Source organism: Rattus rattus, chromosome 10 (genome assembly GCF_011064425.1).
Source record: "Rattus rattus isolate New Zealand chromosome 10, Rrattus_CSIRO_v1, whole genome shotgun sequence".
In the NCBI taxonomy this organism is placed as follows: Eukaryota; Metazoa; Chordata; class Mammalia; order Rodentia; family Muridae; genus Rattus; species Rattus rattus.
The window spans coordinates 67,403,565-67,430,074 of record NC_046163.1 but is presented as its reverse complement, the minus strand read 5'-3'; the positions used below and the strand labels follow the sequence as shown (position 1 = coordinate 67,430,074).

The 26,510-nt window shown below is 43.8% G+C and overlaps 1 protein-coding gene across 1 annotated transcript in view; it reads left to right on the top strand.

Moving 5' to 3' along the window:
• Positions 1-26,510, top strand: part of Kcnk2 (potassium two pore domain channel subfamily K member 2) — a 133,930-nt gene that overhangs the window by 14,673 nt on the left and 92,747 nt on the right. Inside the window, exon 3 of the mRNA XM_032914929.1 lies at positions 25,533-25,650. Coding sequence (XP_032770820.1) covers positions 25,533-25,650 — 118 coding nt within the window. The remainder of the gene's footprint in view (positions 1-25,532; positions 25,651-26,510) is intronic.

Genomic DNA, 26,510 nt, shown 5'->3' with positions numbered 1-26,510 from the left:
TTCGTTTGGCCCTCCCTCTGGGGTCCTCTGCTCTACCTCATGAGGTTGCCAATGGCTCTGTGAGAGTTGTATCTTACAGGTCCTTCTGCTCTGTCCTGGGCTGTTGTGGTGTCTCTTGATTATTTTAGCTGTCCTTTTAAGGGCCGTATTCTATTCAGTTCAAACTTGGCTCAGTGCTGCTTAGAGCTGTGGGTGGGATTCCCAAAGAGGAGGAAGCCAAAGTGAGTGTAGGTCCAAGAGAGGTTTCTTATTTCCTTTCCTCCTTTTCTTCTCCACTGTGCATGTGCGTGTGTGTGTGTGTGTGTGTATGTGTGTGTATGTCTGTCTGTCCATGCCATGGCACATGCATGTGTGGCGGTCAGAGCACACCTTGTGGGAGCCTGTCCTCTCCTTCTACCCTGTGTCTACCATGATGAAACTCAGGCCATCCGGCTTGTGACCTTTACCCACTGGGCTGCCTCTCCAGCTTTTCTTTTTTCCTTTTCCAAAACAAACTGTTTTCCTTCCCCTCTCCAGTCTTGTCTTGTGCACTATGTATTGGTAATCGTTGAGCACTTGTCATCAGGCAGATCCGTGGAGTCTAGATCTTCCTTCTAAGTTGCTCAAACGATGGTTCGGTGCGGTAGCTTGGCTCACCGCCTCTCAGATCTACCAGATTTCATCCAAGCAGAAAGAGCCTCTACTGTCAGTCCCATTCATCTCTCCCTTGGCTTGTGAGATTTTTAAAGATTCAATGTAACTTTGGGCATTTCACCATTTTAGAGATCACAGGGGGTGTCTTTGATGTTTCTCTTCTCGGTTTTAATTGAAAATTTCACAAACAGACATTTGGACACACACCTCTCCCTTCCATTACATGTTTGTGATTTCTCTTTAGTATGTCTCCCTGTGTTTTTGTTTGTTTGGTTTGGTTTTCCCTTTTCTAATTCGCACATACTCGTTAGATGCAATCACTTATCCGACAGCAGGCTGATGCTGTGGTCACTCATACTTTGCAGCCTGATTGCTCTCCTTGGGCCAGTCCACCCTCTCTTGTCATTCCCTCAGCTGATGGATGAGCCTTTTCATGCAGAACTGTCAATCACCCTGTGACTAGTTCGACTTCCAGGTGTTTGATGCGTTTGTGATTTCACTGGGTTTTGCTTTAAGTTTTCTCAGGAAAATCAGATATCCTTATAATTTTCTGTGCTATAAGGTGAACAGTTCTAGCTCCCAATCTGTATAGGTTGAAAGTGAAGCTAGTATTTATGTTGTGCAAAAATTTGTATTTCTTATTTTTTAGGTGCATCTAAGGAGCCTAGTAAATTCTAGAATTTACTAGACGCTTATGTAACTGGAATGCATGGAATGGTCTCTGGCAACATGGCAGAGAGGTGAAGCCATGGGAACTAGACAGACATTTGAAGCTTCACTAGATGCCCTACTCCCTCATGACCACATGGATTGTGTTGTCACACATTGCAGGGTAAAGCATCTTCGATTCTCATGCTGTCTGGTTTTAAGGTCCCAACATGGCTTCTACTCTTTTTAACTTCTCCAACAATGCATCTGTTCTCCCCATTTTGCTAAACCTCTTATGGAGGACACCCAAGGGTTCATCAGTAACTGATAACTGCTAAGATGGGGCCATATTCCTTTTGGCAGATGAAAGTTTCTTTCCTGTCCCATTTATTGAGGTGCTACAAGGAGTGATTTGAGAGCATGGTGTCATGGACGGTGAACTCGTCTCTCCTTGGAGGTTGTGTGGTTTGGTACCAGGTCTTCATCTGACCCCAAGGAAGTGGATTCTGAGATTTACAAGTAAGAATGCAGCCCTGTACACCTCGTCAGATATCTTGGAAATGACACAGAGTGCAGACACTCTCCCTTTCTCCTCTGGACTTGTAACAACACCTTAAGAGTTCCCATGCCAAGAGTCTTTGGTGTGTATTCCCAACACAGCAGCAGTATGTTTGGGATGTCCAAATAGATTTTCCAGCCCATACCTCAAGCAGCCAAGAAAAGAAAACCTTAGTTATAGATGCTCCAGCATCTATATTCTTTATTTTTGTTTTCCATTGGTAGCAAAAGAAAGGTCTTCTTGTCCTTAAAATAGCCAGAGAGGCTTGGAAAATGGCACAGAGTATCCTTATAGACACTTGAGATGGCCTTGACTTTGCTCCTGGTTTTGGAGATTCTCATTCTTGCAGAGAAAATAAAGCCCACATGTGAACTGTAGCAATTCACATGGAAGTGTAAAAGCTCTGGGTGCAATTCCAACCTTCCGCTTTGCTGGGCTGGTGCTGGTCTCCTAGGGCACACGCTTGTTCTGTTTCTCCGAAGGTCAGGCAGGGACTGCTACGTTTGTGCTCTCCCATTCTATGCAAAAGCCATCACATGCACAAGCTAGAGGTAAGTGTTTCAGTCCACCATTAAATTAAATTGTGTAGGTCAAAGGTACAATGGGTTCGTTGCTCAGAATACCATTCATATGAGACTGGGCACATTCTGGGCAGTATGACAGGCCACAGACCTTTGATCTTGTATAAACATAATTCAAACAAGAAAGGAAGGGAGCGATTTGTATCATCACTTTATGAATCTAAATTATCTGAACATTTTGAGACACACTGAACATTCTGAATTTTCTTCCTAGACTCTTGTTCAACAACATTTGTGCATTTATGTATCATGTTCAGATAGCAGATTAGTTGTAATAGGCACTCAAGGTAAGATGTTTGCTCATAGAAAGTAAGAAGGAAGATACAATCCATTCATTCATATAATTCATTCATTCATTCATTCACTCATTCACTCACTCATTCATTTACTCATTCTTCATTCATTCACTCATTCACTCACTCATTCATTTATTCACTCATTCACTCACTCATTCATTCACTCACTCATTCATTCACTCATTCATTCACTCATTCTTCATTCACTCATTCACTCACTCATTCATTCACTCATTCTTCATTCATTCACTCATTCATGGAGCAGTTCTGAGTTTTGCTTCTAACCCCAGAGAATAATGGCCCAGCATCAAAACTGGACCTGTGACTGTCACACCAGGGAAGAGCTGCTCCAAGTCAGCATATTACCCCCTGCCTGAGATGATGATGTGACCTGCTAATGTCATGAAGATGAGACACTCCTCTGAAAAGATAGAATGGATAGGTGACTTCCTCTGTATAGTCACACCCTGAAAACTTCTCTCCAAGGCAGCATGTGAGAGGACACTTGGCTGAGGAGGAGTGATGGCGTGTGGAGAACTGGCGGAGCATGTCTCAAGATGGGAGGGTGGCCATGCAAAGTCTGCAGCATCTTTGTCTTGTTCTCAGACCTGTCCACGTACACTGATGACATGGTCAGGTCGCTATTGCACCAGGACATCCTAGCAGACAAGGGGAGGGGAGGCAGGTCACAGCCCTGTAGAACATGGTCACTTTGGCTTAGATTTAATGACAATGGAGGTAAATACAGAGATATTGTCAGAGGAGAACAGATAATTATGTCATAATTGTGTCCGGTGAGCAAGTTGTGGCCCATGTGGATTGGATGGAATTAAGCTAGAAATACCAGTTGGAGAAATTGTAATGAAAGTTGGTTTTGTAAACAGTTTTGAAGAACCGGGGATGAGAGAGGACAGACATGGTTTAGGTTAACAGGAGGTGAAAGAACTTTCTGGAAGAGATACTGGGGTAGTGGGAGTATTTCTGGGGAAAGATTCAGGGAGAAAGGGGAGATGACTGGTGAAGGATTCGGAAACTGGTAGGAAAGATCGAGTTTAATATTTCCAGGGTTCCTTAAGAACAAGATAATTTTTTATGTGTATAATTACCAGAAGATTCTTCTGCTGAGTTCTGTAAGAGTCCCCTCTTTCATTTTTATCTTCTCCAACTAAATTCCAACATGTTTGAGATTTAAAAAAAAAAATCTATCTAGATTTCACCTTTGAAATACTATTATTTAAATATCCCTACAGGATGAATACTTTAGGGCTTGTTTCAGTTGACATACCACCAAAAGGATTATTTTTAATAGATAGAGACGTCTCCTCTGTTGAATGTTCCAAGGTCTCACCTCAGAATTCATTTCTGGAAGGTGACATTTGGCTCTTGATTTGAGTGGACCTAAAAAATCCATTTCATGAGGGCAATTTTAAATACTTTTGTTTAATTAGTATTATAAAGGATGTGATTTTGTAATAATGTCACCATTTCCGGGGCCTGTTTTCCTGGGGCAGCTGTTAGATGCTATTAGGCTAATTAGTAGTTTTTTGACAGGACGAACTGGGCTGTGTTCTCTGTAACTCAGGACTCCCGAGTCATAGGCAACCGCTGTATGGGTTCCTGCATGCATGTGTCTGTCTTAGTTGCTGTGGTTCCTTCCCTGACGTAATGTTAAACCCTTCAGGTAAGCGTTACAACAGGAGTGTAGTGAGAGCTAAGACTACATACGAGGCAAACCAAGGAATGTGCCCTTGAGTTTGGAAGGAAAGGCAGAATACAAGCAAAAATAGCAACTGACTCTGAGAGGTAGAGTGTGTAAGGAACACATAAAATTTGTCGGCTAACTTTGTTAGATTACAACATGGGTCGATTGGATAGGACATTAAGCAGTAGTTTTGGGACTCAGGATCTAAAGTAGCCATTCCCTTTTCAACCCTTCCATCTCGAATCAAGATGGGCACTTTGACTGTTTTCCTTAGTGCACATTACTAATGAAAAAACAGACATCATAGCTGTGATGTGGGGCTTCAACCCCAACCCCAACCCTGTCTTCACTGCTCTTTTGTAAATAGCACCAGCTCTCTAGGATCAGGGGTGGCCATCCTGACAAATACATTTCTTTGAGAAAATTGATCCATACATTGTATCCTCCATCTTGAGGAACATTCTGCCCTGGCCACTCCCACTTCTCACTCGTCTTGAATTAACGATCTCAGACTGTTCGGCGGGGCTGCTTGCTATCATCTGAGTAAATGAACAAAAAGAAAACTTCCAGAGGAAGGTATGGGTGGGAGTATCTTCATTAAGATTCTCAACCCCCCATCACCAGAAAAAGCTATAGACAGGATCTGAGTAAGCCTCAAGTAATTTAGTAAATGAAGCACAATAAATTCAACACACACCAGGGGAGAAGTGAGAAGACTTAACTTTTTTTTTTTAAATGTCTGGTACTTGAATGAAGTTCTTACAAAGTTAAAAATATTGCTAGTGTAGCTCTGTATCCTTGTTATCCCGGCCCTCAAAAAGCTGAGGCAGGAGGACCGTCTGAGCTGCATAGCGAGGTCAGAACAACCTGAGATACATGGTGAGCCCTTGTATAAAAATACACAAGCTTTACACATATAAAACTATGGCATTTGTGCAGTGCGTTCAAAGCCCCAGGTTCCATTCAGTCCCAGCTGTGGAAAGAAAAATTGTATGTATTTATAGACTGTCTGCTATAATCGTGGCTCTGCTTTGTGTGGGGCAGTAAAATTTCCCTTTTTATGGATTATATTTTATTGTATATGCTATTCCACAACATGATTGGTGCAAGTTGCAATTTATTATAAATAAATATCCAAATATTTACCATAGATGTTAACGACTGGCCCTTTCTCTTTTCCTTTTGATTGCAGAGTCTGGAACTCTGGTGACTTTTAACAACCCTGCCTCGTCTCCAGTTCTCTGCAAGTCCACACCCAAAGCTTGCCAGCTCCAGAGGAGAAGGGGGTCCATGTTCAGATCTGTATCAAAATATTTAAATTCCCTGATCTCCTGACCAGCCATTTTAATGACCACACACAGTGGCTATCACAGATTTATTTTTCAAAGACACCTAAAGTGAATTCAAATTATCTTACATATTTCCATTCATAAATACACTTACTTATTGTTTCTCTAATAACAATAATAATTGTTATATAACTTGCTTGTGCCTTTACCACCCTAAATGTGAAGGGAGATGATGTCAGCAAATCTGTGGGACAGGAACTGTCCACACCCCACCATACCCCACCCTACCCTGACCAAGCCCCTTCACCCTCTCCCTGATGTCTGCACATCCATTCCCTTTGTGACTAGACAGGAGCCATGGAAGAGTCTCCTGCACCCTGGGAAACCATGCATCCTGATGAACCAAGGAAGGAGATTAGCAGGAAAGCTCACAGTACTTGCTTGCCGTGGTCCACCAAACACAACCCTTAGTCCAGCTCTGGCCTCAGAGAAAAGCTTCCATTTCCCTTCTGCTCCAGAGAGAGAGAGACGGGTGGGGGGAGATGTTGAGATGGTGATTTTTCCAGAGGCTGATCAAAGAGCTGGCTTTGCTGTGTATTACTTAATAGAGGTACTGTTGTTTTTAAATGATTTAATGATAATATGGTGTTTAACTTGTGGCACAAAAATATAATATGAAACTTAACCTTTTAATTGTTAAGCTCATGGTTCAACATTGTTGATTACGTGGCATTGTTGATTATGTGGTATTGTTGATTACATGGGCATTGTTGATTGATTACATGGCATTGTTGATTACATGGGCATTATTACATGGCACATCGTTAGAATTTGCCATTCTTGTATGGTTGGAACTCTATACCTACTGATCAGCATGGTCCCTACTTTCTCCATGCCCCCAGTCCCTGGATATTACCACTTACTGTCTGTTTGTATGCCTTCGACCGCTTTAGAGGCTCCTGTATATGGAAACACTTGTCCTGTGTGACATACCTACCCCAAGGTCATCCATAGAGTAGCATGTGACAGGCTTTCTTCATGGTAGGGCTCAGTCGGTACACATGGGTGTTTCAGGTATGGGTTCCATGCCCTCAGCATGTTTAGTGGACATTTGTTTTCCCTACCTCATTTGACCGTTCTGAGCAGTGCGGCCATGAACATCATAGTGTACATGGCTCTTGCTCCTTTGAGATTCTGTTTCCATGTTTTCTGAATCCCTATATAGAAATGAGATCGTACCATGCCATTCTCATTTCCATAGAGCCGCACCACACTGCTGACGTTCCTACACAGGCTCGGACACTCCTTATCCTCATCAACAACATCTCTCTGCTATTTGGATAACACCTTTTCCAAGGGGAAGACACAAATCAGCACCATTGTGATTTGATTTGTGATTCCTGATAGCGACGGTGAACAGGTCCATTTTTCCTGGGTTAGAGCCCAGGCGGTTGAGTGCTTGTATTAGAAAGTACAACAAAGCCCTGGGTTTGAGGGCCAGCACTGAATAAAGAGCTAGCCTGGCCTACACACACAAGATTCTGTCTTAAAATTCACAAACAAAACAAAACATTTTGTTCACTTGCTTGTCTGCTCTGTCCCACTATTTATTTAATTCTTTGGCCCTTTATATATTTTTGCTATTGAGTCGTTTGGGTTTCTTATTTAGACTTAACTGTTGTTGATCATACAATCTGAGAATATTTTCCCTCATGATGTAGGCTGTCTCCTTCATGTAGAAAGTCCTCTCCCACTGTGAATGTGTTTGTGCATGCGTGTGTGCGTGTGCATGTGTGTGCATGTGTGTGCATGTGTGTTCATGTGTATGTATATGCATATATATGCACATACATGCATGCACCTGTGCATGTGGGAAGAGGTTAGAGGAAAATTTCAAGATTTAAACTTTATCACCCTCTGCCTCAGTGCCTGGAGACAGGGTCTCTATTCAAACTTGGATATAGTCTGGCACCAGCAGGCCTCAGAGATCTTGTGTCTTCACCCAATGCTGCACTTGAATTACAACCTTGAGCATGGCCAGGGCCATCTTTTGACCTGTGCGCTTGGTTCTGAACTCAGGTCCTCAGACTTGGGCAGCAAACATTTTACCCACCTAACCACCTTCCCAGCTTCTAGAAAGAGCTCTTTAGTTTGATATTGTCCAACGTTTCCAGTCTTTTGTCTGGGTTTTGGGGGAAAGTGTGTGTGTGTGTGTGTGTGTGTGTGTGTGTGTGTGTGTGTGTGTGTGTGTGTGTTAGGTTCATATGTGTGGGTATAGTGGGAGAAGATGGCCAAAGGTTAACATTTGTGTCCTTAGCTGAGATTGGCCACCTTATTTGTTGAGAAAGATCTTGGACTGAAGCTAGTGTTCACCGTGGACCAGACAAGTTGGCTAACAAGGTCCTATTCCACCTCCCAGCTTTTCTGTGGGTGCCTGGGGTCTCAACTCTGGCCTCCATATTTTCATGGCAGGCACTTTACCCATCAAGCCATCTTGCCAATCCCAGCTTTAGGGTTTTATACGAGATGATGTAATCAACAAAGATGACGTCACTACTTTTGCTCTGATTGGATGTTTTACTTCCCCTAATCTCTGTAGCTGGGATTTCTAGTACTGTTTGAGTACGGTTGGTGAGCATGGGTCTCCTTGCCTTCTTCCTTATCTTAGTGGAAAATTTTTTTGACCTTTATATATATTATCAGATTTTATCAAAAGCCTCTGTATGTTGCATTGATATATCCAGTTGATATTGTGTCATAGAGCTTCAAGGCTTTCTCTTTCCTTCTTTCTCTCTCCCTTCTCTGGCTGGATAATAACATACATGCTACCTCACCCATGTGCAACCCTGATCAAGCTGGCTGAGGGACATTCCACTGAGCATCCTAACTCAGCCCTAGGCTCTTTTTCTTTATGTGGTGTTAAATCTTTTTGTTGATGTCTTCATTTATTTTGTTTCCCATATCTCATCAAACAGCTTTCTATTGACAGTTTCATAGCTTCATCAGGTGCTGGACATCCACCTGTCTCTTGTCCATCCATGCCTTGTTATCTATGTATCTATAAGTTTTGATAAGTTTCTTTATGTACCTTGTAGCTTTCATGATGGCCCCTACACACTTGAAAAATAGTCTGTGTCCCACCTCCTTCCTGAACGCGCCATGTTTAAAGGTTCAGTTCTTACATGTGCAGACTTTCTCTACTACCTCAGAGCTCCCGAGACCACAGTGGATACTCTTCACAGTAAATTATTAGCTAGAAATTGATGCGTCTCCCCAACCAAAGCTTCTAATCTCTTCTTCCCTCTAGTGTCTGTCTGTAGGATTACAGGAGACTCCTGGGCCATCAATTTTCAGGGGTATCCAGGCTTTCAGTGTCATTGCTCAGTGTTGGATGTGACAGAAAACAGCTCTTTAGTCAGTCCCTGGAAAACTCACCATCTCAACATACACACGAGTGTTCTCTCTGTCTCCATCTAGTCTCGTCTCGTCTCGTCTCGTCTCCCTCTCCCTCTCCCTCTCCCTCTCCTTCTCTCCCCCTCCCCTCTCCTCCCTACCTCCACCCCATGGACCAGAGCAGAAGGGAAATGGAAGCTCTTCTCTGAGGCCAGAGCTGGACTAAGGGTTGTGTTTGGTGGACCACGGCAAGCAAGTACTGTGAGCTTTCCTGCTAATCTCCTTCCTTGGTTCATCAGGTTGCATGGTTTTCCAGGGTGCAGGAGACTCTTCCATGGCTCCTGTCTAATCACAAGGGAATGGATGTGCAGACATCAGGGAGAGGGTGAAGGGGCTTGGTCAGGGTAGGGTGGGGTATGGTGGGGTGTGGACAGTTCCTGTCCCACAGACTTGCTGACATCATCTCCCTTCATATTTAGGGTGGTAAAGGCACGAACGAGTAAGTCATGTGACAATTATTGTTATTAGAGAAACAATAAGTAAGTGTATTTATGAGTGGAAATATGTAAGATAATATGAAATCACCTTAGGTGTCTTTGAAAAATAAATCTGTGATAGCCACTGTGTGTGGTCATTAAAATGGCTGGTCAGGAGATCAGGGAATTTAAATATTTTGATACAGATCTGAACAGACCCCATTCTCCTCTGGTTAGCTCTTGGAGATAACAAGCTTTGGATGTGGGCTTGCAGAGAACTGGAGACGAGGCAGGATTGTTAAAGGTCACCAGAGTTCTATACTCTAGCAATCAAAAGGAAAAGAGAATGGGCCAGTTGTTAACATCTTACCCATTTAGGTGGGGTTTCCATGTATAGTTTAGAATATTGCAGAAGCAGGGTGCTAAGGGATCTGGTTGGGGGGACAGCCTTGTGCAGGGACAGACTGGCAGAAGGTGCTTAGCTGATGAGGACCAAGCCAAGCTGAGATGTGTTTGGGCCTCACGGTTCTCCAGTGTAGTTTAATGCCTCCCACTCGTCTCCTGTCTCACTGGCATGAGCAGAGTATTAGGTCGTGGGGAGATGGGATAGCAACAAAGGCTGAGATACCCAGGCAAGACTGGTATACCAGATGTCTCTATCAAAGGCTTTAGCAAGGGCCTTTCCATACCTCTGCCCCTGCAGCCGAGAGGATCATCCACCTGCCTGCCTGTCATCATCTCTTGGGTCAGTGTGGTCTGCAATGCTCTTGAACTCGACATCCTGATGAGACTGAGGATGGCCCAGCAGGCATCAGGGAGCAACTAGAGAACAGCGCTCGCTCGCTCGAACAGAGGTGTCTGGCATGTTTGCTGCCCTGATGGCTGTGGGATGACACTCTCCTGTCAGCCACAGTGCCGCCTGAGGGAAGGGTTTAATTGCACGTTTGTATGACAACTCCTGGACAGGCAACAAGGGTAGCTCTGTCCCAGTGGCCTTGGTAATGTGTGAGGAGTTCTGTTAGGCCCTTGTCTCTCCACAACCTGGAGTTCTTATTTTAAAAAGTGTTTTATATTAGCATATGTTAGTCACGCATAACAGGAGCTTTATGGTAACCACGTCATTCACATGTATAGAAGGGACGTATAATGTATAGGGCATATATAGTAAAGGGGATAGTTTGCATTCACCTCATTACTTCCCTCCCTCCTTCCTTCCTTCCTTCTGCCAATCCTCATCTTCTCAGTGAGTTCCCCCTGTACTTTTTGTCACATGCATGTGTGCATGCGTGTGTGTGTGTGTGTGTGTGTGTGTGTGTGTGTGTGTGTGTGTGCATGCCTCTGCATGCTTTTGAGACCCATGAGTTTCACCAAGGTTGCTCCAACCAGTTTAGTATTTTCTTTTTTTTTTTTTCTTCTTATGTTCTTTACTTTGTGCATTTTTCTTTCGAGGGTTTAGTATTTTCAAGACAGTGCATGGCTGGGTGTGTGTTAGAGAATGGCAGGGAGTTTGGAGGGAAGCTAAGAAGCTCACACCACTAGGAATTACAATATTAGAGGATGCTGCTTGTGTATTGCTTTTGCTGTCTCGATTTTGTGACACTGAGCCAGTAAGCCTATGAAAGAGTTTCCAAGGCTACCTGTTCTCTGCACAGTGTTAGCAAGGCACTGGGAAAGTCCTCTCTGCTGTGTTAAGAAGCTGTGTCTGGGATCTGAATGCTCAGAGGCTTGGTAACAGCAGTGTGTCAGTCAGCTCTAGGATGGTGGCCCATAGACATGTCCCTGGCAAGACCGGCCAATCAGCACTAAAATCCTCTTCTAGTCAGGGCTTGGCTTTTACTGATGGCTGGTTTGGCTTGTAGGAATTTTGTAGATTCGAATACAGATTTTGCTAACAGGTCCACTGTCGTTTGTCATGATGTGGGTATACGCACAGCCCCAGATTCTCCACCTCCAGTGCGACCTTTCAGTTATGTATTTAAGAAGGATATGGGCGAAGCCATTTGTTTATAAATTAGAGAAGATCACTGTCATGCAGAAACTTGAGTAATTTCTCTAAGTATTGTCCCTTGGTAAGCTTTATACAGAGATCAGACACTCCTTCTGTTTAAGCTTTGGCCTGGTGTGGATATACAGTCTAAATGGTAGAGACCAACGACTTTATGGGAAAAGCAAATATAATTTTCCTAATTTGAGAAGGCAGTGCATATCATTAACTGCCAAAGTAAAGCTCCCTTTGTCACACCTTAGATTAATAATTAATTCTCTTCCTCTTTATTTCGAGACAGGGTTTCATGTAGCACAGTGAGTCTGGAATTTACTATGTAGTTGATGTTGGCCTTTAACTGAGACTCTTCCTGTCTCTAACCTTAGGCACTGGGATTGTAGGCATGTGCCACCCACCCTACTTATCTGACCTTATTTATTTATAGCAGTTTAAAACGTGTGTGTGTGCATGCGTGCATGTGTGTGTGTGTGTGTGTGTGTGTGTGTGTTATTGCAGCACCCTGTAGACAAAATATTGTAAAAATATGTTCTTAGTTCAGTCACCCAGTTTCCTTTCCTACCTGTCCAAATCCTATTTTGAAGACAGTGGTTTTAAAGGCATCTCCTAGATCAATACACGACTACAGCCTGCCCTGTCTCTCCTTTTAGAACCCTTTCTTCCTTGCTGCTTGGATGGCCTCTAGCTGCTCTTTTCCTGCGTGTTCTTTGCTTTTCTGTTTCTTTCTTCTACTTCCCCTTCACTCCATGTTTCCCTTTCCTTTTGTTAACCCTACCACACACAGACAGCTCTGGAAGGTGGCCAGGAAGATCATGTTTAGTATTCCCATAAGTGTTAGTATCCACACAGTGACCTGGCATCGGGGCAGAGTGGGAGAATGTGCATCCGGGTGCCTCTGCCTCCTCTGAGCTTTGTGTGCACTCTCTGGCTCCTGGTTTGCCAGGACTCCACCAGACTTAATCTTTTCTGGTTACATTGTATCCATCTTGTTGAGTGGTTCAAGTTCAGCCCACGGTTTCTATAAAGCAACTCCACCCCTGGCACTCAGATACAAATGGAATAAATGTATCTGAATGTATCCAGTGTAAATGCATTACCGCAGCTAATTAGGAGACACCCATAGTATTAAAACTCAGTCTCAGCATCCCGGCTCTCCAGTGGCAGAGGCAGGTAGAACTCTGTGAGTTAGAGGCCACCCTAGTCTATATAGTGAGTTCCAAGGCTGCGAAAGGTACAAGGTAAGCTCCTGTCTCAACAAAAGAGCTAGGAGCTGGTGAGATGGCTCAGAGATTAAGAGCCCTGGCTGCTGTCCCAGAGGACCTCAGGTCAATTCATCACACTGCATGTTGATGTACCACTGTCTAGCTCCAGTTCCAGGGGACCCGATGTGGCCTCATGGGCACCAGGAATCTGTGCGTGGTGCGCAAACACGAGCACAGGCAAATAATACCACACATAAAATAAAATTTTTAAAAACTTTAAAAAGGGAGTAGCTTCAAAGACTTCAAAATGCTGAGAACATGATTATGCTGTGTGGCAACAGGTGAGGAAGGATTTAAGAGCTATGGATGCTAAAAAATAAATATGCATATGCTGTAAAAACCACTCTGCTCTAGGGACTAGGAGTTAATTTTCCTTTCAGTATTCTATTTCTGAATATTCAGTTAACTCAATATTATTTCTATGATTAAAAATCCTAAGTACACATGACCAGAAATGTCAGCTCAGGTACCTAACAGTGCATCTGTTTCTTTCTGGCCCTTTGATGGACAGCCCCACCCCCAGTCCTGTTGTCCTGCTTTGGGTTTTAAAGTTCTGTTTCTACTAATAGGAGTTCAGCTTACACTTCAAAGGGAGTGCTAAACACGCTGTGTGCCTCACTAGTCTGCATAAAAATAGTTTTGACCTGCAAATGCACAATCCCTAAATAGAGGGGAAGATGTGAGGAGACAACTCGGAGTGGCGCTTCCGAGTCTGCCGCACAGAATCCTCCTCCTGTAGCGGTGCTACTCTCCCCAAGTCAGAAGACGCAGGGCTTCATTTTAAATTAAAAGGCTTAAATTTTGGCATGCCTTCTTCCTTAAACGCCAATTTTAAAAACAAAATATAAAATATATTTTAGCTCAAGTTGTTTCTAGTAACACTCAATAAATTAAAAGATTATATTACCCTTCTTATAAAATCCACTCTGGGGAAACCTAGAAAATGCACATTTTTCTAATCCCTGCATTAGTATGATTTAATGATCCATGTTTTGTATTCACAATGCAAAAGTAATCGCATTTACATAAAATCATAACTATTTTATGGAAGAAAGGGTGATTGATATAGATTTCGAACACATAATGTTCATCGGTACCTAGAGAAGATAATTTGAGTGTGGGATATAACACTGACATTTCTATTTCTTTTTTAAAATTATGTATGTACCTCATTTTACCCCCTGGGACTTGAAGTGGGATAGACAGACGAGTGCCAGGCCCACATGACCATGCATCTTCTGAAAAACAAAGTTTCACACAGTGATCCACAAATGCACTTCCACTGTTAGAGGCTACATATGTATGAATTAGATTGGAATATTTGTTGTCAAGTCATGAACATACAATTTTAAGATGGGTGATTGTCTTAAATATCTAATGTATCAAGTTTTGTCAGGTATGTGCATAAATTGGACACATTTTGAGTTTCCAATCAGAGTTGAGTCAGTCAGAATTCCCAGGAGATAACATTCCCGGTGACGGGATTTAAGGTGAAGTAGCTTTAATTCAGCAGCAATGGACGTCACACCAGAGAGAAATGCACTGCCTTTACGCTCTGCACATTGAAATGCTAGTTCTATTCTTTGTGTCCACTATTAAGGTGAAATCCTGCATGCCACAAATGTTCAGATATTAGTAATTTTCTATCTTTTAACTCGGTTTTCATTAATTATATCAACTCAATGCTCAGCTCTCACCTTGAAGGGAATGGGAGAGAGCTTATTTTAAGATCATGGATGAATGATCACTGGCAGGAACCACTGTCAGATTCCTCCTATAACACATTCTGAAGGAGAAGTGCTTTTATAATTTTAAATAGTTATGAACAAAGGAAAGTCATGGGAACATCAGGTAGGCAGTTTGAAGCAAAACAGGGAAATCTAATGTATCAAGTCTCCGGGACTATCTGAAGACTCTTTTGCTTTGGATTGGTGGGAGCTGGTGGTCTAATGAGCGGGTACATTTCAAAGGCCTTTGGCCAGCAGTTGAGATGACAGGGAGGTTAGCAAGAAATGGCTGTCAGAGAGCTGGAGACAGGCAGATATAACTTGACTGCCAGATCTGGATCGGTTGGGACATTCCAACTCTTCACGGTCAACAGCTTTAATCAACTCGTCACGGCCATGGAATCTTCAACACAGATGTAGCTTACTGATGGGACCTTGGGTTCACAGTTGCAACATTAAAGAAAATGTCGCATGCCACGTGGTGTCAAGACACCATCTGCTCCCACAGTGGGTCTTCAGCGGGTTGAGCACTTTGGCGGAAAAGCCATCCCTATCAGGAAGCCCAGGAAGTACCAGAATACCATGAAAGGACAAAGCAGAATGTGGGTTTAGCTCTTGAGTTATCCTCAGGGTGTGCCCTGGGGTAGCTTTGTCAGTGCAGTGGGATGGAACTGTAGCTCCACTCTCTTGCCTGCGGCAGCCTGAGGAGTTTCCTACCTTTTTAGGGACCTCAACCCAAGTAAAACCAGATCCTTGGCTTCCATATACAGGGGAGTTGGGGTGAAGCAGTGTAAAGAAGAGAGGGGGTTTATTAAAGACATTTCAATATGGGCAAGGGTTACTGAGAGGTGGCTTAGTGGTTAAGAGCACTTGCTCCTTCTGCAGAGGACCCAGGTTTGGCTTCCAGCACCTACGTGGTGACTTACAATCATCCTTAATTCCAGGTCTAGGAGATCTAGGACCCTCTCCTGGCCTCTGTCGGCACCAGATCCATGCTCAATACACTTGGAAAAAAACAGGCCAGACATTCAAACTCGGAAAAAAAATAAATCTTAACAAAAGATATTTGATGTAAACCTTAAGCATATTTGTTAACAAAAGAGACACTCAGGGAAGGGACCAGGCATGTTCAGATGAGGGTGTAGCCTCTCCTCAAGGGAGAGCTGCAGATTACATGTGTTGGTGTTAGCCCTCAGTGTCCCATGGGAGGTTCTCCATCTATATCTAAGAACACTGAGGGGTTTCTGGTGAGTGTGGCAAGGACCTTCCCCTAATGAGGAACGATTTCAGGGGACCAATCACTGGGTAAGGAGTAGGAGGGACTTCCAGGTCGGAGGGGGAAAGAGAGGAGAAAGAGTACTGGAGAGGAGGGAAGAAGACAGAGGAAGAGAAAGATGACCCAGATTCGTGTGGTTTTAAATAGCCACAGGTAGCTGTGAATATCTTATAAGGGATGGCTAATTATGGGACAGTTTGTCTTATCTAGGTGGGCAGTTTATATCAATATCAATTGGCTCTGAGTTCATTGTGTGGATGTTTTATGGGGGTGAGAATTTACTGATATAAACGTAATTGATAACTTACAAGCCTCTAGAGTTTCGATTTTGTCAGGTTACTGGGAATTGTGACAATAACCACAAGGGGCAGTTGGCTACATGGGGCTGGCATAGCAGCAACCTGCCAAGGGAACTTAGCGAGTCAGGTGGAGACATTTCCGGAGCTCTGGGCCAGAGAGTTTGCTGAGATGGGAACACCCCGCTGCTGCCATGCGGCCCACCAGTGGCAGCGCTAGCGTGAGATGTGTTCTTTCTTTATTATTCCCACTACAGGTAAGAGTCCTAGAAATTGCAGGTTTTCATCTGGGAAGAGAATGGCCTTGAACAGTTGTTGACTGTGCTGGAGTTCTTGCTGCTCCTCGGTCAAGGGGTTTCAACAGGGCCAGAGGGCAAGGGGTCCCTTCCACCCCCGTCTCTGTAGTCTTCCCCAACTTCCTGTCCCACCCTTGTTTATCACGTAACTGTAAAGACACATACTGCTGCCCACCGGAGGAATCTCATTCTGTTCCATGTATCATGGCTGGCGAAGTAGCTTTGTACAAAAGACTGCTGCCCACACTGGAGGGGGCACCTCTTGTACTGTTGCTGTCTATAAAGAACATTCTAAACAAGTCTGTCCAGCAAATTTAGGAAGTGGGTAATCCAATGGCGAAGTTCTTCATTGGTTCACACAGTCCATGCAAGGTCTCCTACGCTCTTCCACCACTGCACTGTGCACTGAGGGTCCAGGCCTGCAAAGAACCAGGCCCCTCCTGCTCTACTGTCTGGGAAACGCAGGGCCTTTCAAAACACTTGGCTTTGTGGTAAGATGGTCACTAACACGGAGACCCACGGCTGGACGACTTGCAGAGAGTAGAGACTGTGGAGCACCCAGCCCTGGAGGGTCTTTACCATCCTCCCCTCAAGACTCAGGGGTCAGTGTGGCAGAGGAGGTGGACACAGTGGAAAAGCCAGAGGTGGTGGATGGCTCTGAGAAAATAATGTCTTCACCACACCAGGGGTCATAGCAGAGGCCGTGGCAGTGTGCACAAGGCCTATGCAGTCCATGCAGACAAAATCCCAGCATGGGGAAGTGGGAGGGGAGAGGGGGAAGGAAGGGGGAAGGAAGAAAAAGAGGAAGGGAGAAAGAAGGGGAGAGGGGGAAGGGAAAGGGGAAGCAGACACAAAGTCCCACCCCTAACTAAGAAGCCATAGGCACTCGATACCAGCTGGGAAAGGGAAAATCAGTGTCTCCAGTGGACTGACACTGGGTATATCAGCCAATCTCCAGGGCAGGTCCCATGCCCGGGCATAGCTGCCAGCACAGGCAGATTCTGTGTTGCTTGCTTGCTTGTTTGTTTGTTTGTTTGTTTGTTTTTGGTGTTTTTTTTTGTTTCTTTTCTTTATCTTTCTTTGCTTTTCTTTCTTTCTTATTTGTCTTATTGGGATTTTTTTCCTTTTCCTTTCTTTTTCTGAGGGAAGAAACAAAAACCTATAAAGTTGGGTGGTGTAGGGAGACGGAGAGGATCCGAGGGGAGTTGGAAGAGGGGAAAGAATATAATCAAAATACATTGTATGAAATACATGTTTTTAGATGAAAAACTTTAAGATAGTTGCCACAGTGTAGAGTTAGGCTATCATTATGTTGGCACGTAGCCAGAGGTGAAAGACAAGGTGAGGCGTTTAAGGACCCACAGCCTCTGGCCACAGTGTCACATGTGACTGTGTGCGCCTGAGGAATTGTGATTATTTTATGCTGCAACAGTAAATCACAACGGCACCTGGGATCACCTTCTCACTAAGCTGTGGGTGGCTACAGTGTGTCATTCATTTCCTTCAAGTTTGCCTTCCTTCAAGGCACTGTAAATGTAACTTGGTCCCTTTTACAGACAAACCTCTTAAGGTAGCGAAAGGGCTCCCACAAGGAAGTAGTCATACATGACAGACATCTGGAGGGAGAAAGCTTATGTTAAGGGACTGTATTACCATACAGATACAAGAATAAACGATTTTACCATTGTAGCAATTTTTTAGAAACAGTGTCCGTTTTAAAAAGGAGGAAATGAGAGCATTCCTGGGTCTGTGGAAAAACGTTCTCTCAGCATCACTGTTGCAAACTCTGAAGTCAGCACCTGGCTAACAAACGGGGCAGACTTTTCCATTAACATTCTCAGATTGGGGTTGGAGTGACCAGGAGGGCTCAGTGGTTAAGAGTGCTTGCAGTTTTGCAAAGGACTTGGGTTCCCAGCATCCACGTCACGTGCTTCACAACTGTCTGTAATTTCAGTTCCAGGGGAGCCAGAAGCCACTATCTTCTTCCAACCTCTGTGAGCGCCAGCACACAAATGGTACACATAAACTCACACAGGCACACAGGCACACACACACACACACACACACACACACACACACACATAAACATACACACACATAAACACACACACACACACGAATAAAACACTAAGTCTTTAAAAATGTATAAATTATTAATACAGTCCTACTTTTAGGATTTTGGGTGTGATGGTATTTAAATGAAATACTAATTATGACGTTTACAGGGGCGATTTATAGAAAGCATTCAGGTCATTCTGCATTGTTCTGGGAGGCACGAGAGTCTGAGTATTGGGGGAGAAAAAACGAGAATAAGGGGCTGGAGAAATGGCTCAGAGGTAAGAACGTTTGTTGGGTTCTGACGCCGAAGGTCACGGTCCTCCATGTCTGACAGCTCCCTTGAGCTTGGCACAAGATGGACAACTCCCTTTTCTTCCTGAGGCTTCCTCTTCTCTGCCTGATCTGGGCGGCCGGTTGTCTCCCACACCCTCTCTCTGAGGAACGTCACACCGCCTTGGAGAGATTATCGATTCAACTTCCTTTGTCCTGATAAGAACCTGTCCAGCCAGCACCTGGGGTTTATGGAATGCCTCTCCACGCAAATGAGGCAGCCAATAGCACATAACCGCCCTGGAAACCCCTCCCTCCTTCCCCAAACTACATAGCTCTTGATTCACCCTGAACAAAGTTGAGCTGCCTCTCTGAAGCTGATCCTGGAAGTCTGTCATTTCCTTCTGAACCCTGTCCTTAGACTCTGCTCCCTTTGTCCTAGTGGGCCCGAGGCCAACAGCCCCTGGGGAAATCATAAGGACCCGGGTTTGGATTCCCAATACCCATGTACAGGCTGAGTGTGTAACGGTGCAGCCTGTGACCCCAGGGCTGTTTGGGGCAGAGATGAGGGGGTCCCTGGGGCTGGCCGCCAGCCTAGCCAAAACTTTCTCTGACCTCTGCATATATATTTACAGTGGGGCACACGTGCACCACAGGCATACACGCAAAAAAGGTGCAACCGGATTTAGGGAGCACTTTCAGTTTTCAATTTACAGCGAGACCAGTTTAAAGACTTTTCAGGTCTTTAAAGTCTTCGAGTCTTTTGAGGAATGGCCACTTAGGGTACTTCAGGACATGAAAGTCCTTTGTCACTGTCACACATCTCTGACTACCAGTTTCCCTTTGGATTCTCAGGATGTGCTAACCTATGAGTACGGAGCAGAGACGTTGGTGTCACCAGTGGTTAAGGCCAAAGCCAGGTTGAGTTCTAATAGGGGAGATGGCCTTGCTATATTAACATTTTACAGCTCAGGAATGACCACATCCACAGTCTCACTCAGGCTCATTGATGCTAAAGCCAGCATTGTCACAGAGACCAAGACTCTCTGTCATTAGTGAGTAATTGCCCTTGTCATTCCTTGAACTAAAAGTCTGGACTAGAGCCATGTGCTCAATGCCTTCTTTGTGGAGCACTCTTTTTTCCTTTTTTAATTTCATCTTATTTATTTGTTTTGTAGAGTCAATCCTCATATACACCAGCTAGTCGAGGTTAGCCTTGAACTTCTGGTCCTCTTGCCTCTGCCTCCCAAGTGCTGGAATAACAGATGTGCACCACCAGCACACCCCAGACCTTACACTGCATTCATGAGTACTGGGGGTAGAACCCAGAGCTTCAGGCATGCTGGGCAGTGGCTCTACCCACTGACCCACCTTCCCTAGGCTCCTCGGTGCATATTCTGTCTGTGAACTGAATAGCAAATGTAGGTATAGATTCCTGGTCATCGGCAATCTTGGTGGGATGTAAGCTTGGATGACTGTTCTTTTATACAGTCATATTACACAGACATAGGTCTTAGGGTAGGTAAGTGTGAGGTTGTGTTCTCTTCATGTTAATCCAGACACTTCTAAATTACCGATGTCACTGAATAGTTCACAAGACTTAGTAGAAAAGTGAGCTTTAAAGCTTATATGTTTATGCATGTGTGTGCTGTATGTACATGCATGTGCATGTATGTGGGTGTGCATATACATGTATGTGCATGTATGTGTGTATGTGCATATGTGTTTGCACGTGTGTCCATGTGTATGTGTGCATGCATGTGTGTATGCACATGTGTGCATGTGTGTGTGCATGTGTGTGTGCATGTTTGTGTGTGTGCCTGTATGTGTGTATATGTGCATATGTGTGTGCATGTGTGTGATGTGTATGTGTGTATATGTGTGTACACATGTGTATGCATGCATGTGGAGGCCAGAGGTTGACACCGGATGTCTGCTGTGATCACTGTCCATCTTGCATTTTGAGACAGGGTCTCTCAGTGAACCCAAAGTTCATTGATTCAGCAAGAAGGGCTGGACAATCTCTCCAGTTTCAGTGTATCTGTATTTTTAAGCTATGCAGCCCATTAATTCGCTAGAACCAAGGGAATATGGAACAAGAACTCTTTTATGTGATTTGTGTTTAATTAGAATCATTAATTTATTTCTTTACTTCTTATGTACCTCGTGCTGTTGTCCCTATCTTAAATACTTTCAAAGACCTGCTTAGCTCAGCTGAGGCAGAAGTATGCACCCCAGAGGTGGATCACTGCCAAGTGACCGCTGCTGCCAGGGGTTGAGATTCTGGACACAGCCTCCAGCACTGCTACAAAGCACAGTCACTGGCTTTCCCAGGCCACCTGCCACAGGAGACGAGCCTGGAATGCTCTAGGACAGTCACACTGCGCCCCTCACTAAACCTGCCCAGCAGGATCTTGTAGCCTTCTGATAAGACTTTGTTTGCAAGACATTTTAAAATTTTATTCTTATTTTTGGGGATGTGTGCATGTATTAAGTGCAAGAGCCTGGGAAACTCACAAGAGGATGCTGGGTGCCCTGGACGTGGATGAGTCCTAGGCAGTTGTGAGACAAGGGCCATGGGTGCTGGGAACTGAACCAGTTTCCTCTGCAAGAGCAGCAAAGGCTCCAAACCAGAGTCATCCCTCCGGCCCTTGTTTACCAAAAATAATTTTTAGAGTTTTATTTAAATTTTAAAATTTTGATTTATATTTATTTTATTTTACTTACATATAAATATTTATTTCTACATAAATATATTGATAATATATTATTTATGCTTTAAAGTTATTTATTTCTATTTTAAAACTTGTTCTCAAAAAATATTTAAAGGACGTTTGTTTACCAATACTCAATATATTTAATGACCCCGTCCTCTATTTGTTGAGGGTTTTGTACGAGAAAAACACTGCTTTCATTGTTCTAATTTAACTTTGCTGTGGGATTCCAATGGAAAAGAAGAAAAGCAAGAAGGCAGAGCCACTGAGAACCACAAGATAGATAGATAGATAGATAGATAGATAGATAGATAGATAGATAGACAGACAGACAGACAGACCGACCGCTGCAGGGAAGCAAGCTCTCCCCAGGTGGAGATGGATCTGAACAAACACAAACAACTCAGAAGCTCAGTGCTAAGCAGTGGTTCTCCAACTTGCTACCTAGGAGCTTCTCAGATCTATGACAAGGTCAAATTGATCTTCATTCGAAGAGTTACCTGATTACATGTCTGTGTATGGGTGTGTGCATGTGGGTGCAGGTTACTAAGGAGGCCAGCAGGGGGCGTCAGATCCCCTGCACAGAAGATACAGAAAGTTGTGAGCTACCCCAGGTGACTGCAAACTAAACCCAGGTCCTCCACAGGGGCCTCCCGTGATCTTAACCACTGAGCCATCTCTTCAGCCCCCAAAGTAATTTTCTTAGTGTCATGAGGGTGTTTTGTCTTTTGTGTTGTTTTATTCATGTACAGTTTTCTGGAGTTTATGGGATGGGCTACCCCGGCAGATTGACTCTAGAAGTCAATTAGGATACATCTCTCTTGTGTTGAGTCAGGTATTAAAGATATTTATAAAATTAGAAAGCTGCATCTCTTCTTACTACACATTGCAGTAAAAAAAAATCAATATGCAAATTTAAATATAAATATACAAAAGTATACTTTAAATCTAAATTACATGTTTTTATATTTTAAATATAAAAAGTGTAATTTTAAGTAAACAAAACAAAAACTCACTGGTTTCTTCAGTATGTGATGAGACTATAAGGTGGTTCTGAGACTAAAAACTCTCGAGGACTGATAACTCAAAGGATGAGAAATATACACTTGTGTATTCAGCACTGGATAATGATTTTTAATCTAAAACAGAAAAAATGTAAGCCCTCTAAAAGTGATCATATAGGCCTGTGGGGGACATAGAACAACACCCCAGGTGTGGTTCCTCGATGCAGTAAAGATTTAAGCTGTGGCCGTGGTAGGAATTCTGGGTCGTTATGGGACTTTTCTTCTTCCTTTTTAGAGATTTCATATATTTTTAAATATATGAGTGTTTGATTTGTATGGGATGAGAGTCTGTGTAAGAGAGGGAGAGGGAAAGAGAAAAAGAGAGAGGGGGAGAAAATGGGGGAGAGAGAGGGAGAAAAGGGGGAAAAGAGAGGGAGAGAAAGGAAGGGGAGAGAAAGAGAAAAGGTAGGAAGGCAGAGGACAGGAGCGGGGGTGGGGCAGGCATACTGGAGTATTATAGAACAAGAACCAAGGTCTTTCTCTATAGCCTAGCCTTGAGCTCTCAATCCCCCCTGCCTCTGCCTGGAGTTATAGGTATGCATCCCACTGCGTGGAGGAAAATCTAAATATATTGGACTCATGAAAATGAACATTTGCATAAAACTCAAAGAACATGGTTTTTATTTTGTAATTTTGTCCATGCTTGCTGCCGGGGATAGAACCCAGGCTTTAGCATATAATCCAGCTACACACCCAGTCTGCTTCCCTCCCTCCCTGCCCTCCTCCTCATTCTTTCCCTGCCTCTCCTCCCTGCATCCCCTCCCCCTCCTCTCCCTCCTCCTCTCCTTCTTCCCGTTCCTCCTCCTTTTCTTTTAGTTTTGAGGCAATACTTTGCTAATTTACCAAGGCTGGCTTTGAACTCACTTTTAAGCTCAGGTAAACCTTGAATTCTCCAACCCTCCTGGCTTAGCCCTTGGAGTATCCATCTTGGTTGGACTGGGTCAGCAGAGCATGTCTTACAAGACTGATAGAGTGGGAAAACTACATTGTCTGGTGCTGAGAACACAGAGCCGGACCACAAGAGCAGAGCTTCCCCAGGTCTCGCTTCACCGCATGCTGTGCGCATGTTTGCGTGGGATGCCTGTTTCTGTTTTTGAAATGTAACCCAAAATACTGGCACCCAGTGTTATTTATGATAAAGAATGGAGTTTAAACATTGTTCCGAGTGTAGTGAAGATAAAATGTTACTCATTTAGGGTGATTGCTAAACCTTTGTATGTTGTTGAGCAATAGTCCAAATAGAGTCTTCTAGACAGATAATGGCTATTTTTTTCCACCCAGCATTATAAAATATTAATATTATTTAATATGGCTGATTTATTTCCAGAAATCTCTCCTGAGGAAATATTTAGAAACAGGGTGGGGTATTTAGACACAAATGCATTCACAGAAGAGTATTTAGTAATGAAGTTGTAATTTATGACAGCATGAGTCTATGTGTGCTAGACTGTGATAAATGCGAGAATAGCAAAGAAAAACACATGGCTGATATTACCAGGAAGGACATTATTAAATAAGTCTTTAATAGTGTTAGTCAGTGCACAGTTTTTCCTTGGTCATTACCAAGCTATGATTAAATAAGTGTGGAGAATACAACATTTGACATAGGTTACGAGTCTAACTGTAGAAGAAGCATACTGAACCAGAGTTGGTGGTGCGTATCTGTAATCGCCACAAGTTGGGAGGCTAAGGATAAACGATGGAGGGTTTGAAGCTAGCCTGGGCTACAGAGCAAGACCCTATTTCAAGAGAAAAAAAAATTAAAGAAAACGCCATCAGAAGTATATGCCTCAGTTAACAGCGAAGTGTCTGTGTTCTGGAAGAGTGAGGTTTTCTTTTTAAGCCATCTTTTTGGCATCCTTCCTTATTTTCCTAGTTTTGCTTCTACGATGGCCATGTCTTACAAAGTAAATGGAAACACTATGATCCAAAGTGATTTCGAACACAAGTGTGGCCGTTCCAATCTATAGATTGGCTCCCATCGTGACAGCTGTGAAACGAGAGTGCAACTCTACTCTTAGTTGCTTGCTTGCTGTCGGTCAGCGGCTGGAGGAGCAGGGTGTCCTTTAATCTCCCTTCGCTTATAACTGTGATTCCATTGTAAACATGCGGCAGCATCTTGACCTTTTCCTCGCCCATCAGACGATTCCCGAATCCATTCTAAAACCTGAAAGCTAAGCAATAAAGCGCTCTCTTTCTCTCTCTCTCTCTCTCTCTCTCTCTCTCTCTCTCTCTCTCTCTCTCTCTCATTGCGAAAACGTATCATCTGGCTATCACAGTGCGTCTCTTTGGCTACCTATTTCCTTCTGATGAAATCTACCTCATTCGTACTCCCAGAAGGGATGGCCTTGCCATCTCTCAGTCTGCCCCCTTATGTGGCATACACAAGGAGCATGCAGAGATCCCCGTGGTCCCCATGAACTCTGCTTAGGATGGCCTTGGGTGATTCTCATTCTCGAAGAATTTACTAGCAGCCGTAGAGATGCAAGGCATCTAGATCTGAGAGGATAGACATAGAGAAGTGACTTCATTAGATCTTTTAAAATATGCCATTGGCTCTTACGGACAGCTCACCCAATACCCGAATCATAGACATGTTAACGAGCCTATCATGGGTTATTTAAATCTAGTATGCGATATGGTATTTAAATCCGCAGCCAATCCACGCTGTTTACTGGAGAACAGTGCTATACTCGGGTGCCGACGTAAGCCGTGCTACCAAACATGACCGTGGAGATGCGCGCATGCGTACTATTAGACGCTCCGTACCAATCCACGCCCTTGCTGTGAAATGTAAGATTCTCAAGATTTAAGTGATGTCATGTAGTCGAGGATAAAGTTTTGATCTCTTAACACTTTTTAAACAGAAAAACATCAAAGACTTAAAGTCGACCCGTGTGTTTAAGTTGCCGTGCCTGGGGCGGGGTTTGAGATGTTTGATGCCGCTGTGTGATTGACGTGTACTGATAAGTCTCTTTTTAAACTTGCAGCAAATAGTGACGGCCATAAATGCAGGGATTATCCCCTTAGGAAACAACTCCAATCAAGTTAGTCACTGGGACCTCGGAAGCTCTTTCTTCTTTGCCGGCACTGTTATCACAACCATAGGTAGGAGACGACTCCTTTTCTCTTTTCTTCCTGGTAGAGTTTGGGGCCTGACATTCACCCGTTCAAATCTCCCTTTTTAGAGTGGGTCAAAACCGTCTGGGATAGAAAACTAGGTTATAGTATATAGAGTTCTGAATCAAATGTTTGAATGGAGGGAAATCAGCAAACTGGCTGTCGGTTCAGAATGTGGAGCTAAGCTTAAACTCTATACCTGTGAAACTCAGGAGCGATATAAGGTGGCAACATATTATCAGTGGGAATATATTGTCATACACCAGGATTGGTTTGAGATCACCATCCTTGGTGACTTCTTTGTTCATGTACTTCTGCCCCTGTCCCCCTCCCTAGGTTTCTTATCTTCAGTGTGGCAGTATGACAGGACTTGACTCTGGTTTTGACTTTAATGTGGTTATTCGATGTTACCTCTCTCAGTTTATAAATCTTACCCTCCCCACTTAGCCGAGCACCTGCTTAAATTGATTGCTCATGAGTTAGGATTACTTCAGGGCGAGGTGTCTCCATGTCACGTTTTGACAGCAGCATAGATGTATTAACTGTGTTAACTGTGACCCCAGGCAGGACTCTGGGTGTCTAAATCTCATTTCTTTTTCTCTACAACATTAGACATATGGTTGCAATGGAAGCTCATGCTGTTTTTGAGTTTGTCCTGGGTGTGCCCAGCACTTTAGTGACAGCAGAATAAATGAACACAGTCCTCCCTCTAGTAACCAGACCTTCAATGCTGCAGAACTTTCCAGGAGATTTCTGTGCATATCCCGCGCCGCGAGCCACCCTCGCCATTCTCCAAGGTTGGGTGAGGGTTCCGACTTTCTGGTTCATGCAAGGGAGCGTGCTTAAAC